We start from the raw sequence: 13,704 nt of genomic DNA on the forward strand, positions 1-13,704 counted from the left end.
TACCTGGAGGGTCTATATGATTCCATGACCAGCTTCGCCCTCTCAGCGAGTGGTGTCGCACTGTTGGGAACAAATCCATCGACGTCGTTGTGATAGGCCCATTTGGAGCTATTGTGTTCCTCAGTGTTTTTATTGGGATTTAATCTTTTAAAATTCATAGATTTACTTTGGGTATGTTCGACTTTTATCGTTTGGTCTTGTTTGATTTAGATAAACTGATGTGGAGTCCTTTTGTGGCGATTTCACTGTGTTACTGTGTGTGTTTGCACAAATACTTTACACAATGCCTCGGAGATAAGCCAGACTGCTCGTGCCAAGCTACCTAGGAGGTGAGCAGGGGTTATCTCAGCTGTGTATCCCCCTTACCCTGACTAAAGTGAGCATCCCTGCTTGGACGGAGTGCAAACTGAGTGCCAACCAGAGACCCCATTTATAACAAAGGGAAACTGCCAAAGACTTGTGTGGATCTCATTGCTGGGAAAGCAGGGGCTGCTGGAAATGATGCATGCGGTGCACTGGAAGAGTTGTGCGACCCATTACTGGAACAGCAGGGAGTGCGGTGGGTCCAGGGCTGAGGTGCACTGGCAGAGCTGTGCCGAGAGGTCGGTCTTTATCAAACCCAAACAGAACAGTCTTAAGCAATTCGTAGCTACCAATATGACAATAAGCGGACGATCGAATGACGATAACAGAAGAACCCCACACACAGAAGTTTTGAAAGCGTTGGGATTTATTGCCAATACCAGTGACATGTACAAGTGACATTGTATGTGCATTTTTTTTTTTTACAGCAATGGCCTGCATCCGAGCCAGGCTGTGAAATCTGACCGCCCTCCAGACACGTACTCTGCTCTCAAACGCATACTCACACACAACCAGACGGCCACACAACAGCACAACACGTGCATTCCAGTAGCCACGTCCAGAGGGTACACCACAGTGAACCTGCATGCATACAACAGTGCAGGGTCACAGCCCATTGCACAGAGATGTTCAATCCTGGACTGTGTCGAGGGCATGTGCGTGTGTGCAAACACACTCAGATAACACACCAGCCATCAAAGCACCAAGTGCATACACAGAAAAACTGACCCCATGTTTATAAAGTATTAACCAAATCGTTATTAAGCGAAAAAATAGAACCAGCTCTTTGCAGTACGAAAGCCAATAGGAGCATAATTCTATTTGTAGTAAATGCTGGAATGATAAAATTCTCACCAATAAAACTCAATGGCCGTCTGATGAAACGCAGATTGCCAGTCTGCAGAGGGCCCCATCATCTTGCTTATTTGCACACAATAGCAGACAAATAATTCTGGTGCAAAAGAATTCTGGGCCCTTCCGATACACCTGGTTATTTCAATCACACTAAACTGCAAAACTGAGCTTCAGCGGGGCAGACGTTGAACAGCCAAGAGACCATTTTGTGCGTTGGGGGGAGCCGACGAGTCATGGTAGACCACAGTCTTGGACAGCGGACGACTCTAGATTGAGCGCCGTCAGGGGCAACCAAGGTAACCTGACTGACTCCTGTCTCAGGCAAGAATCAACTACACAATGACTGCTAACTTGGGCAGCCGACTAAAGTCTAGGGCAGTTGATGACTTGAGATTGACTACCGTCTGGGACAGCCAACAAGTCTAGACTGAATGCCATCAGTGGAAGCAGAGGAGTTAGGACTGACCACCATCTCAGACAGCTGGAGTTATCATGACTGACCCACATCTGGGACAGCTGAGGAGTGCACACTGAAAACCATCACAGGCATCCAAAGAGTCCGGACTGGACGCTACCTAGGGCAGGCGTCAAGTCCAGACAGAATCCTATCTCAGGCAGCCGACCGCTGCCTGGGGCAGCCAATGATTTGGAACTGACCATGGTCTGGGGCAGCCACAGGAGTCCAGACTGACCGGTCAGTCGACTGTCCTCTGAGGCTGATGATTTGGGACTGACCACCGTCTGGCAGCTGAGGAGTCCAGACTGACCACTAACTCAAGACAGCTGGAGTCGTTCAGACAGACTGCTATCTGGGACAGCGGAGTCGGGCCAGGGGCCAGTTAGGAGAGGTCCCTGCTTACCACCCTTGCCGCTTTTGCCTTAGTGTTTGTATTTTTCTTTTGAAAAAGGCTTCAAATGTAAACACATTTAATACTGATAGGAGTGCTGCAACTTCTAGTAGTGTTTAGTACTAAACTGAGGGATGACTGGCTGAGAACACATGGGTCAAGACTGCAGCCATATATCAGTCAGTAAGAAAAGTCTTAAACCCTCCCTTGAATAGTGGTATTTCTGGTGGCAGCGAGGGTCCCCTACACTAACTCCGGAGAGGGGCGGGGCAGAAAGGGGCTAGGGAGGGTCTCACATTGCCCATTCACGGAGTATCACCAACAGGCGATTCAAAAAGGACAACGCCCATCTCACCCTCCTGGGCAGAAGGAGACCCCCCTCAAATCTCTATGGGTCGCAGCAACTGGAAAAATCAATGCCAAAGCCCCAGTTTCAACTGTGATTCCAAGATGCAAAACAATATTATTATTTTTTTACAAAGGGTGCACCCTGTGACCTAGCCCTTGTTGCAAGGAACTAGAAATTCTAATCAGAGGACTCAAAACACAAACATACAGACCACAAGACACACATCACACCCTTCATGACTAGGCCAACCAGGAGTGGGTGCAGTCACAATGATGCAGACATCATTTGCCAGGAGCAGTGTCTATGAAAAAGGACAACGAGGACTGTCTGGAGAGGGCGTATGTCACAGGCGCCGGGATAAAGCACCAAATGGTGGATCAGTCGGCACCCTGGAACAAAAAAATAATAATATAGGAAAGAGAAGAGGAAGTTCCAAGGCTACAAGGGTAAAATTCTGGATTCAACAACTTGATGGCAGAATAATGCACAGCATGTGAATCCAGAATAGAGTCTCACTGCAAAACCGAAAATAACCCAAAGTGCACTAGAGTCCACAAAGGAATGACTATGCCGAACCAGACAGAGGGAAGACAGGCTGAACAGATCATGCATGACTTGACACACTAGTGTGCTACAGCCCAAAGACAAATGGCAAAGGATACCCTTCTTTGTTCAAGCTTTGGCAAGACCATGGTGTGCTGTGGACATTATTTGTTGTGCTCCTTCCTCGGGGAAGGCAGGCGTGGCAATCCGAAGTAGTGATGTCAGCAGTTTACAACTAGAGAGAGGCAGATGAACACAACCAAAGTGTAAACACATATTTTTAAATATTGGAGCGAGGCGTGTCCGGGAAATTCAGGAAGAGACGGTCTCCGGTTTTCATTAATATTTAGAGACAGCACAATTGTGCCCAAATTATTTCAAGGAGAAGAGGTGTGGACAGAGAACATGACACCTAGAACACAAAGTATTTTGGTTTTACAAAGCCACCTCCTCTAGTTCAATTTTAGCTTTTGAAAAACTTTCATTGAGAACTTTTAAGTTATTTTACAAAACCTTTTGGCAGAGAAGATCTTAACTAGAAGCATGATTACCCCTCATTAAAAAAATGCCACCCAGCAGGTCCACAAAAAATGTAGAATCCTGGACGCAGAGCGCCAAGCTTGGTACAACAATTATACTATCACTGTTTTCAAATTGTTCGCTCCGCCATATTGACAGGGAGAGAGGAGGGACTTACTGACTCAAACTGTTTCCGGATCAAAAGTTGATTTCGCTGGCCATAGTTTATAGGCACTTGAGACATGCAATCTGCCAACAGGTTGGTAGGAGGGGCTTGTAAACACAGAATTTTAACTTTAGGGAAGGCCTATCATGTACATAGGTGAGCTTCAAAACCAATTAAAACTGAGGACCTTGGAACACTCAGGTATGAGGGAGGACGCAATCGTTAAACTGCAAAAATTGAACATTTGCTTCGGACTGTCTACTGCCATGTCCACGCTGAATTTGGTAGATTTCAAATATTTGATATATATATATTTTTTTTTAAGAAGTTTGAGACAGGTCATCATTTTGGAGACCACCTCTTCCCTACATTACATTTCAATATCCTTCTCGAGTTTAAACACTTGGAGATTATCAGTTAATATTCAATGAGTTTAGGGTTTCATTCAGCTTTTTCGTTGTCCTTTTTCAGATATATTCTCCCTTTACAAAACTCGTACAACTGAAAACACACAAAAAAACAAACAAAGCAGACGAGACCCCAGCAGGCACGGCCAGCACTTTAAATAAGAAAAACAGGAAAGAATACAGAGTTTGCTCAGCTGACGAGGTGGGGGTTGACCTGGTAACTGTACACGTCGGCTTTCGAAGGGAGTCTATTTACAACTAATAAATATCCACAAAAAAAAAGATAAAAACGTTTGTACAAAAATCAAAAAATCATACGTTTTCTTCCACAACCCCGTTCAATAGTGTAGTAAAAAGCATCCTTTTTTCACAGTCATCGTTAAAGGTGAATATTTTTTTTTTTTTGCCATTATAAGTCAAAGGCTTACTTTTTTCAAAAGGGGTGGGGGGAGGTGTGGCATTTCGCATATTTACAACAGGCACCCCACTCTTCACTCAAAATGCACAAATGTCCACCCGCCCCCTCCACGCCAAAAACACGCCACAAATATCAATTTTGCATTTAGTTGGACACTGCTGCCAGATATGGGCCCATCAATCTCTTTCCACCTGTATGGTGGGGTTCCTATTTGTCTTTTTAAGCATCTTTGGTGTAGTTTGGAAAGCTGGGAACGAATGCCCCTTGCTCGGCTGCAAGCTGGCCAGCATTTAACCAGAAAATGTAGTGCGGGTGAACAATGGGGCTGGCAAGAGTGAAATGATGACTTCTCATGCCCGCTGTACCCATCAATCTTTCCAATCAATAGTCAAAATTCCCCACCCACCTCCCAAAAAAGGAAAAAAAGTGCTTACATTTCATTTGTACAAAAAAAAAAAAAATACCCATAGAAAAGTCTTGTGAAAGGCTTCAGGATTCCAAAATCTGAGTTTTACGGGTCTTTAGTATTTCATTACACTTTTTCCAGTTTATTTTTGCCCCGCTTGCACGATTGTGTGGGCAAGGGTGATGAAAGTGCAGCACATCACAGGGATGGGATTTGGGATGACATCCCAAAAAATTTCCGCCTCTACCCTCACTCATGCCACCCAAAGTCTTAACTTGTTCAAAACATTACATTGAGGGCTTGGCGATGGGTGGCACCTGGAGCTCACACAGACCACTTCTCTTCCAGTCTTAGGACATAATACTGGCTCCACCTCCTGCCTGCCACCACCTGGTCCGCAGCCCGTCGAGGACCACTTTAACAGTGGCGGTACACCACCACCTTGAGAAACCCTGTATGGGTTGCAGCGGGGTAATTTTGGCTGGGCTAGGGATGGTTTGGCAGTGAGAAATTGGCATAGTTCTGTCTTGAACAAAGCCCTCTGGAAGGGTACCAAAAGGCACTGAGACGATGGCGAGTGTCCCGGCAACGATTGGAAAGTCCATGGCCTGGGACACCTTTAACCAGGCAACAGTGAAGAAGGACTTCCTGGTTCTTTAGGAGGCAATGCAGGCTTGAGTCCACACGGAAGGTGGTTTAGATTGGACAAGGCCTTGTGAGGCCTGCCAACTCCACCTCTCCAAAGGGAAGTAAAGGCAGCCCCATGGACATCTCAACAAGTGTTGACACAACCCTCTTGTCCGTCCTCCTGGTTAGTGTGACTGATAGCGCCCAACACATAATCCTCCCATTGGGCGCATGCTCGGATTCCCGCCGATTGTCTGAGGGCATAGAAGTCACCGCGTGCCACTGGTGATCAGGCCTTAAGTGCTATCAGATGGTTCACTCTGAGATCTGCCTACCACCCTTGTGGCAGGGGACTGTGCCTTCCTTGGCCAAAGAAGGGATTCTGTCGCAGTTGCTCCCTGGGCGGAGCAGCTGGCATGTTGCACCTGCTAGTCCTCCACTTCCGACATGAATTGGGGCCTCAGAAAATGCCCTTTGCTATCTTTAGTCCTTTCTGCTTCATGCGCGGCAACGTGGAGCTTGAGCCCTGCTTCACTTTTCCCGCTTTGGGGAAGCCGCGCTTCTTCAGCACAAAGTCATAGTTGGCAGCAGAGTTCATGGCATAGAAGACGTTGGCATTGTCCGGGATTTTCAACTCTGAAATAAGAGAGTTTGCAAGTTAGAGCATTCCATTCATGTTAAAAAGATGCCACCCTCTCTCCCCACACTGCCCCAGTGAGGGTCATTCTATGAAAAACCTTTAGCACTTTAGAGGGGGATATATATATAAATAGCTCTATACACCAGATCTTCTAAACATATTGCAAATGGCAACTACGATTTTTTGTGGCCAGTGTGGTATTTAGCGAGCCGGGTTATGTAGTAATAGGTGGATGAGCAAAACATGGAATCCTAGTTCCTCACAATTCGATGCACCTCATGAATATTAATGAGGTAGATCGCAATTTGTGACACAATATATGTTGTTCCATCTTTGGGATTGTGGCCTGCTCGGGTCAGCAGAAAACAATGTCTGCAATTGCTTTACATAAAGCATTTAAAATAAATATATATAGTTTTCCTTAAAGAAAAATGGGATGAGTTTTAAAAAAAAATATTAAAAGTTCAAACTTTTGTTAACACTAGGCTTTAGTTCATGGAACCTCTTCCTACTCTTAAAAATCAGTTTTTGTCAACATTCACTAAGGCGAAAGGATCACTTAAGGTCCACATCTGGTTTGGGAATAGTTTACCACTACCTGTCAGTAGCCAGTAAAATATTAATGTTTTGCAACCTGATTTTGTTTGCAAAATATTAATATATTCCATTTAGACTCGGTATTTAGAGGGGATTCCCTAACCATACCCCCTTCTAAACACCGATTCGGTATGTAACATGTTACTGGATCACAATTTGGGTCTGGTATGTAAAAAAAGGACATTTAGCGGATGCAAATGATCCGATTTTGCAAACTCTATCTTTTGCGGCCGCAAGTAGCCTTAGTACATCTGGTCCTATGTGCTACCACCACTTTTTAGAGGAAAAGTGGGGTGTTGGGAGATGGGAGGATGACAGATTTTGAATTATACCCATCTGTGTATTTAGCTTGCCTGGGAAGGACAAGGGGTACTGGAGCAGTTAGTGGTACACAAAGGGTCTTCTGTGCGGTCCTCTCAGTGGACGCTGGTGGCCAATTCTCCTAACACTTTAAAATTGGCAGTGATTGATATGTTCCCTCACTAGAGTCCTACAAGTGGTGGGATTTGCCAAAGACTTTAGATGATGGTCACCTATAGCGTGTGGGTAAAGGGTCTTGATACTGGTCCCTTAGACAAGGAGCAGTGGGCAGTGTGTCTCCTTTGAGGAGGTGGCTGTGAGTAGACTCTTTAACTGTTCCACTGTTGGTGGCAGATAGAGGGATTCCCGACTGGCTATAATGAGATGATGCTGATAAGTAGTTTGCCCCCACTGGTCACCTGAAAGTGGTTGGCTGTGTGTATCCCTACTACCAGTAGTCCCCCCTATGTTTGTCGGTAAAGTGGAAGTAAGAAAGTGAAGCAATGGCACTGAGCAGAGTCCGAAGCTGGGCTGGGGGTCTAGCGTGGGGCTGGTAGGGGCAAGCCACGTACCTCTCTCTTCAGACAGTATCTGTACAAGTTCATACTCCTCAGGCCGGTCGCTATCCAGGTTATGCTTGGCCATCGCTTTTCGAATCACAACCGGTGTCTTGTCTTGACTCGTGACCTGTAAAGACACAAACCCTCATTATCAGTGTAGACACAGGAGCCCATCCCAAGAAGAGATCAAGAACTGACGGGTAGAAACCACTAAGGAGAGGGTGTATAATACAAAGCAGAGCGTGAACTGCATTCAGATGGGGACAGGAAAGGCAGGAATTCGAGAAATAGGTTTAACAAGAGAGTATGAGGAAGATGGGAACCACGAAGGGTGGATGGTGGGAAGAGGGAAGAAGACTGAAACCAGCGAAACACCACAGTCTCACTCCCAAAGACATTTCCCACCCTAGCTTCCAACAGTGTATGATTCAAAAGGATTTGCTACACTCCACCCACCCAAGGTGCAAAACCATCAGAGTGTCTCGCTCCTCAAGCCAGTCTCTCCTCCACTCCAGTCTCACTCACCAGTATGCTTTTGTACATGTTGCCATTGTCAACGTCCAAGCTGACGCGGATGATGCAACAGTCCCCGATTTGTTGGTTGTAGAGGGGAAGGGAGAGGGACGAGTAGCTGGAGATGCCGGACACAGAACGCTTGTGGCTGCGAGATGCCGACACAGGCGTGGACGACACAGATGATGAAGAGGCGCTGCTGGAACCCGAGCCGATCCCCGATGTGTCGAGCGAAGACAGCGAAGTGGACTCCCAGAACTAGTAAGAGAGTAGAGAGGGTAAAAACTCTAGAACCAACGGATATTTCATGTCGCAACTCCAGAACCCACTAACTCACGTGCCTCAAGAAGTACTGCAAAGGCCTATTCCGAATTAACCACACAATGGCTCTGGAGTGTCCACAATCATAGCTCTACAACCAAATCAATGGCTCCATCATGAGCCAGGCATTCCACCATGGACTAAATAAGTAACATTGTTCACTAACTTGGAAACAAAAGCAACGTTGGTCAACTTGAAAAGAGATTTTTGTCACAACCCCATTTCTGCCCAGTCATGCCATATTCATCCCAAAACAGAAAGGCCAAAACGCAGCACACTGACCCCATCAGGATAGCTGCGTTCGTTTGTCCGCCGCCATGATCGCGCTGGCGCCCCGCGTACCTTCTTCTCCTGGCAGTCCGGGGACTCTGGGATGAAGCTGATGTTGATCTCCTCCACGTCAGAGCTGCTGGACCCAGCCGACGTGACGCTCACGGAGTCAGTGGTGTCCGCGCTGCCCAGGTAAGGGCTGCACTTGAGCTGGTCAAAGGATTTGGAGTGGGAGCTACCAGTGGCACAAGGGTCGGTGCTCGGTGCCTGCCTGCTGCAAAACCAAATAAGAGGGAGAGGTTAAATGCAAGACAGTTAACTGTGTACGAACATTCCTTAGTTCAAATCTGCCATCTAACAGCAGCAATCGTTTCTCAGTGTTGTTGTTTAATGACGCCGCAGACCTAGAGTGGCCTAAACGGATTTTAGGAAGTGCCCACATAAGCCGAAGAACTGCTATTCAAGGTAACCTATCCTTTTGGCCTTTCAGAACATATCCTTAATATCTCCTAATTCTCCTATAAAATAGTGACATCACACGCTTTCAATAAAGAAAATGTAACGTAGCACATTTATTTGTTAAATGCGCTTTTAGGGGATAGCAAAATTGCACAATGACCCATTCACAATACATTTAGGGGTGCAGTATAAAAATAAAAATACTCTTTAAAACCAGGTTGTGGAGAAAGAGAGAGATAAGAGAAGAGGAGAGAAGAGAAGAGAGAGAAGAGAAGAGAGAGACTGTAGAAACTGTCTCAGTGGCGTCCGGGTGCAGAGTGCTAACACAGCATCAGGTGCCCAATGTTAACCAATGGGGGAGATCGGTTTTGGAAAAGGCTGCAGGGTCTGGTCAGGGGACTGGACAAAAAAACCCACGGCTGTGCAGGTAAGTTCTGATGTTTAAGGACTCAGGGACACCGTCAGTCCTGCTCCCCAACGTCCGGGGGCTCTGAATGCAAGGGTGTCCTTTGAAGATGGAAAACAGCTTACCGGATGGTTTTGGTCAGGAGGAGTCTTCGTATTGAGGCTCCAGACTTTGAGGCAGAGTCCAGCAGGAGTCAAGTCATGGTGGACTCGGGCTCAGAATTGCTGGGGAACCTTCACAGGACCGGTGAGCCACTCGAGCTGTGGGCTTCAGGTGCAGAGGTGGGTCTGGATGCGGTTTTGCAGTTCCTCAGGGCAGAGTTATTTTTCTTTAAAGTTGGTTTCTTCTTGAACAAGTCCGCTGTTCTCAGGAGATCTTCATCTTTATTGAAGGCAGGCAGTCCTCTCAAGGTTCTGGATTGCCGAGGGCTACAGACACGTCGGTAGGGCTGGGGCCAAGTCAGTGGGTATCTGCAGTCTTCTCTGCTGGTGTGATGCTGTGTCCGGCTCATCTTAGGTTGTCAGAAATCTGTGTTCTGTGGTTCAAGGGTGCCACATAAATACTGAATTTAGGGGTGTTACAGGGAGTGCCAGGTGGTAGCCAATGGGCTGACCACCTTTAGGGTGACTACACCCTTCCTATGACCACTTCCGCTGGGAGGTGGGCATAACCCTGACCGTATTTCCCCGATTCCTCCCACACAAGTGGAGGAATTTAAAAGGTAGCGTCCACTGCAGCTCGTCAACCTTAGGCTTGGGACTGGAAGGAGGCAGGCACACCTCCTAATCTGTCAAATTTTCCCACCAATCCTGCCACCAAAAGTGGGGTAAGGAACTGGGGGTCAGCCTTCTCTACCATTTGGAGAGGCCTGGATCACATTACAAAGACGGCAAGGTCTTTGAAACTCCACGCCCTGGAGTGTCCATCCTACCTGGATGAGGTGTTAAAACCTCTGCCCAGAGCAGGCCTTTGTTCTGAGCCCTCTAGGGCATCGGGCCAAAACTCTCTGTAAGGTGGCTGCACTGGTTTTGACCAGTCAGTGTCCACACTAGGAGTTGGTAAGTTTTCAGGGGGCACCGCTAATGTGTCCTCTGTGTGCATGCTATAATAAATGCGTCACTGGGGTCAGTATGGGTTTATTATTCTGAGATGTTTGATACCAAACATCCCAGGACTCAGAAAAGGCCATCATGTAGCTGGGGAACTTGTACAGGCCAGTGTCCAGCACATGCATTTAAAATGGATTCCCTGGACACTTACTATGTCCGAGTATCGACAAAGACATGACAGGGGCATATTTACTCATGCAGTTATGCCCTCACATGCAATATAACACACCCTGGCTTAGGGCTAGAAGGCCAGAGGGGTGACTTGCTTATATTATATGCAATGTTAGGGGACATGGCACACAGGCTGTGTGCCATGTCATGCTTTCATTTTAGTTCTGCACCAAGACACGCAGTGTGCAATAGGAGCACTGTGTGCACTAGGTGACAGGGTCTGTGAGGGTGGCACAATCTGTGCTGCAGCCCTCGGGGGTCTCCCTTCAGTAACCCATGCCCTAGGTACCGGGGGTACCACTTACTAGAGACTTACAATGTTAGCTAAATGTGCTGCCAATTGAAAAAACGACTGTGCAGTTTTAGGGGAAAGAATACTGGCACTGGGGACCTGGTTAGCAGGAAGCCAGTGCACTCCAGTCAAAGTTGCATCCAAAAAACAGACAAAAGGGGGGGGGGGGTACTGCAACCAGAACCCAGCTCCCTAGAGAGGGGGAGAGAGAGGGGCGAGGGAGTGCTTGTGTGTACACACTGGAAGAGCGGGCATTAACTGACGGCACCACCATGTTATATGTCGAGCAAGTCAAGTTTACCAAAGCCATGGCCATAATCAACATTCAGTCCTGCACAGAAACATTATTTAAACCTTACTTAATGTTTAAAAAAACATACGAGCTGCAGTTTCTGGAAAAAGCAAGGTGATGTGTTAGAAAGGTGAAATTTTATAGGGTCTGCAAGGAGCATTGGCAGAAGGTGGAATTTATAGCAGTGCCAAATAGGGGGGAAATGTGATAATAATTTAGAGAAGAAAAATGCAGATAGCAACTAAATTCATGTTTAGGAGAACAAAGTAGCATAGAGAATCCACAAATGCTGATCTAGAAGGGCAAGTGGATGTGCAGCACAAGAATGTAGTTAAAGGCAGGCGCGGCTCCTCCGCTATGGTGGAGGAGCATCACCTCCCCCCACCCCCCCTCCCCGCCAGCAGCAGCTGCAAACCTTTTACTGCAAAACAATAATAAACTAGGTTTATTATCGTTTTGTAGTAAAAGAGGTGGGGCATTAGGGGTGACGAGACTGAGGGGGGAGTGCACAGCACCCCCGTTCAGTGTGCATGTATGTTTGGCCGGCCAAACATACATGCGCAGTAGGCTCTCTCCTGGGCTGGAGAGAGCAGGCACAGGCTCCCAGTCTGCCTGGAAGCACCCTCGCTGGGCGCTCCCAGCCAATCTGAACGCTCCTTTGAGCAGCGTCAGGATTGGATTGGCAAGGCGGCTGCAGCGGAGAAGCAGGTAAGTGATTTATTTATTTTTATTTTTATTATTTTGTCCCCCTCACAAACACCCTCCCCCCCCCGCACGCACCCCCCAAACAGCCCCTACACCCCAAAAAAGCACGGCTAGCCGCTCCTGGATAAAGGGTTTGAAAATTAGAGTGAACAAAAAAAAGACATGAAAGCTATGAAAAAGCAGGAAGAGAGGCAATGTGCAAAAAAAGCAAGGATGTGCTTGGGAGGGGGAAATAATTTGAAAAAAAAAAACTCAGAGGAAGCAACAGATGAATTTTCGGAGGATAGAGAGCAGCACGAAGCACATATGGTGGCAGGTAACTGAGGTGGAAAGGAGCACATGGGGTAGGGCAAAATGCGTTCTCTCTCTCTCTCTCTCTCAAGGCTGAGGGAAAAAGAAAAAAGTAGTTCCCTGATTGTGAGCAGTGGAAGAATACAAGTCATCCAATCAAAAGGATGGTAATGAGGCTATGCTCCTGTTGAGGGACAAACGTGAGAAGGGGAAAGAAGGCCATTGAGTATGAAACAAACAAACGAGGATGGCAAAGACCAGCCAATGGCAAGCAAAGGGCACGATGTAAACCTGCAACATTTCTGTTAGGTCTGTAGGCGGCCCTTCGACAACAGACAGCTAAAAGCAGTCTAAAAGCGAGCCCTTGGAACGGAGTATGAGGTAGACCAAAAAAGTGCAAGCTTTGTCTCACACCAAGAGAATTAGGGATGTGCCTACCTTTCAATGCTAGGAATAGTCCCCTTAAATTAGAGCAAATGTAATTTCATGCACTGCTGTGCATTGGGAGACTGACTGCAAAGCTTCCAGAAGGAAAACAGTAACACGAGATCCCAAAGGAGTATGGACACGGTTTCCCATCAGTTTTCTGATGATGTATCCAGCGTCACAGACCAGGAAATACACAAAACATGATTAAACCCTGCAGAGCGATCAGGACAGCTCGCCAAGGAGTTCGGTCACCATTTGCAGATATGCTTTTTTTTTTTTTTTTTTTTTTTAGCAAACAGTCTTTTTTTGTTTTCTCTCGCCCAGAGTCAAAGTTTAGAAGAACGTCAGGAAACAAGAAGCCAATCCTGAAACACAAAAATGCACACGCACACCTTCGGTTTGTGCCTCAATCCTGGGGTCAAAACTTGTGCTAAACGGTGATGTGGGGTGGTCATCAAGGACAATTTGTAATGCTTCACTAGTGCGTGGAAAAGTGGCTGTCTGGGCTCTGCTTTTGGAGTCAGCCAAAGGGACAGGATTGTTGTATACTGCCCCTTGGTGAGAGTGAGTGCCAACAAGGAAACAGTGTCTGCTTGAACTTGGTACAGAAGCACTTGTGTGCCAAGAGTGGCCCACAGACTCAAGACCACTTCAGTCCTTTCTGTTGACTTGGTGGATAGACAACTTCTTGACTTACTCGCTCCAGCGTTTGATGATGGCCGTGTTCTTCTTGGCTTTCAACGTGTTGCTGGCAGACTCGGACAGAGGTTCAATCTCACACGAGAAGTTATAACTGAAAGGAGAAGAACAGAGTTTAGTATTGTAACACAGAACAATCCCGCCCAGCA

At 46.9% G+C, this 13,704-nt stretch overlaps 1 protein-coding gene across 6 annotated transcripts in view; it reads right to left on the minus strand.

Annotated features, from left to right (window-relative positions):
- Nucleotides 1-712: 712 nt before the first annotated feature.
- RALGDS (ral guanine nucleotide dissociation stimulator) overlaps nucleotides 713-13,704 on the minus strand; it is a 170,932-nt gene continuing 157,940 nt past the window's right edge. For 4 of the 6 annotated variants that reach the window (XM_069237136.1, XM_069237134.1, XM_069237139.1 and 1 more), the window contains exons 14-18: nucleotides 13,554-13,649; nucleotides 8,715-8,976; nucleotides 8,124-8,369; nucleotides 7,611-7,725; nucleotides 713-6,137 (exon numbers count right to left, since the gene is read on the minus strand). In XM_069237136.1, coding sequence (XP_069093237.1) covers nucleotides 5,962-6,137; nucleotides 7,611-7,725; nucleotides 8,124-8,369; nucleotides 8,715-8,976; nucleotides 13,554-13,649 — 895 coding nt within the window. In that variant the 3' untranslated portion in view covers nucleotides 713-5,961. The remainder of the gene's footprint in view (nucleotides 6,138-7,610; nucleotides 7,726-8,123; nucleotides 8,370-8,714; nucleotides 8,977-13,553; nucleotides 13,650-13,704) is intronic. The other 2 variants (XM_069237138.1, XM_069237135.1) reach the window with 1 other exon arrangement.

Source organism: Pleurodeles waltl, chromosome 6 (assembly GCF_031143425.1).
Source record: "Pleurodeles waltl isolate 20211129_DDA chromosome 6, aPleWal1.hap1.20221129, whole genome shotgun sequence".
NCBI lineage: Eukaryota > Metazoa > Chordata > Amphibia > Caudata > Salamandridae > Pleurodeles > Pleurodeles waltl.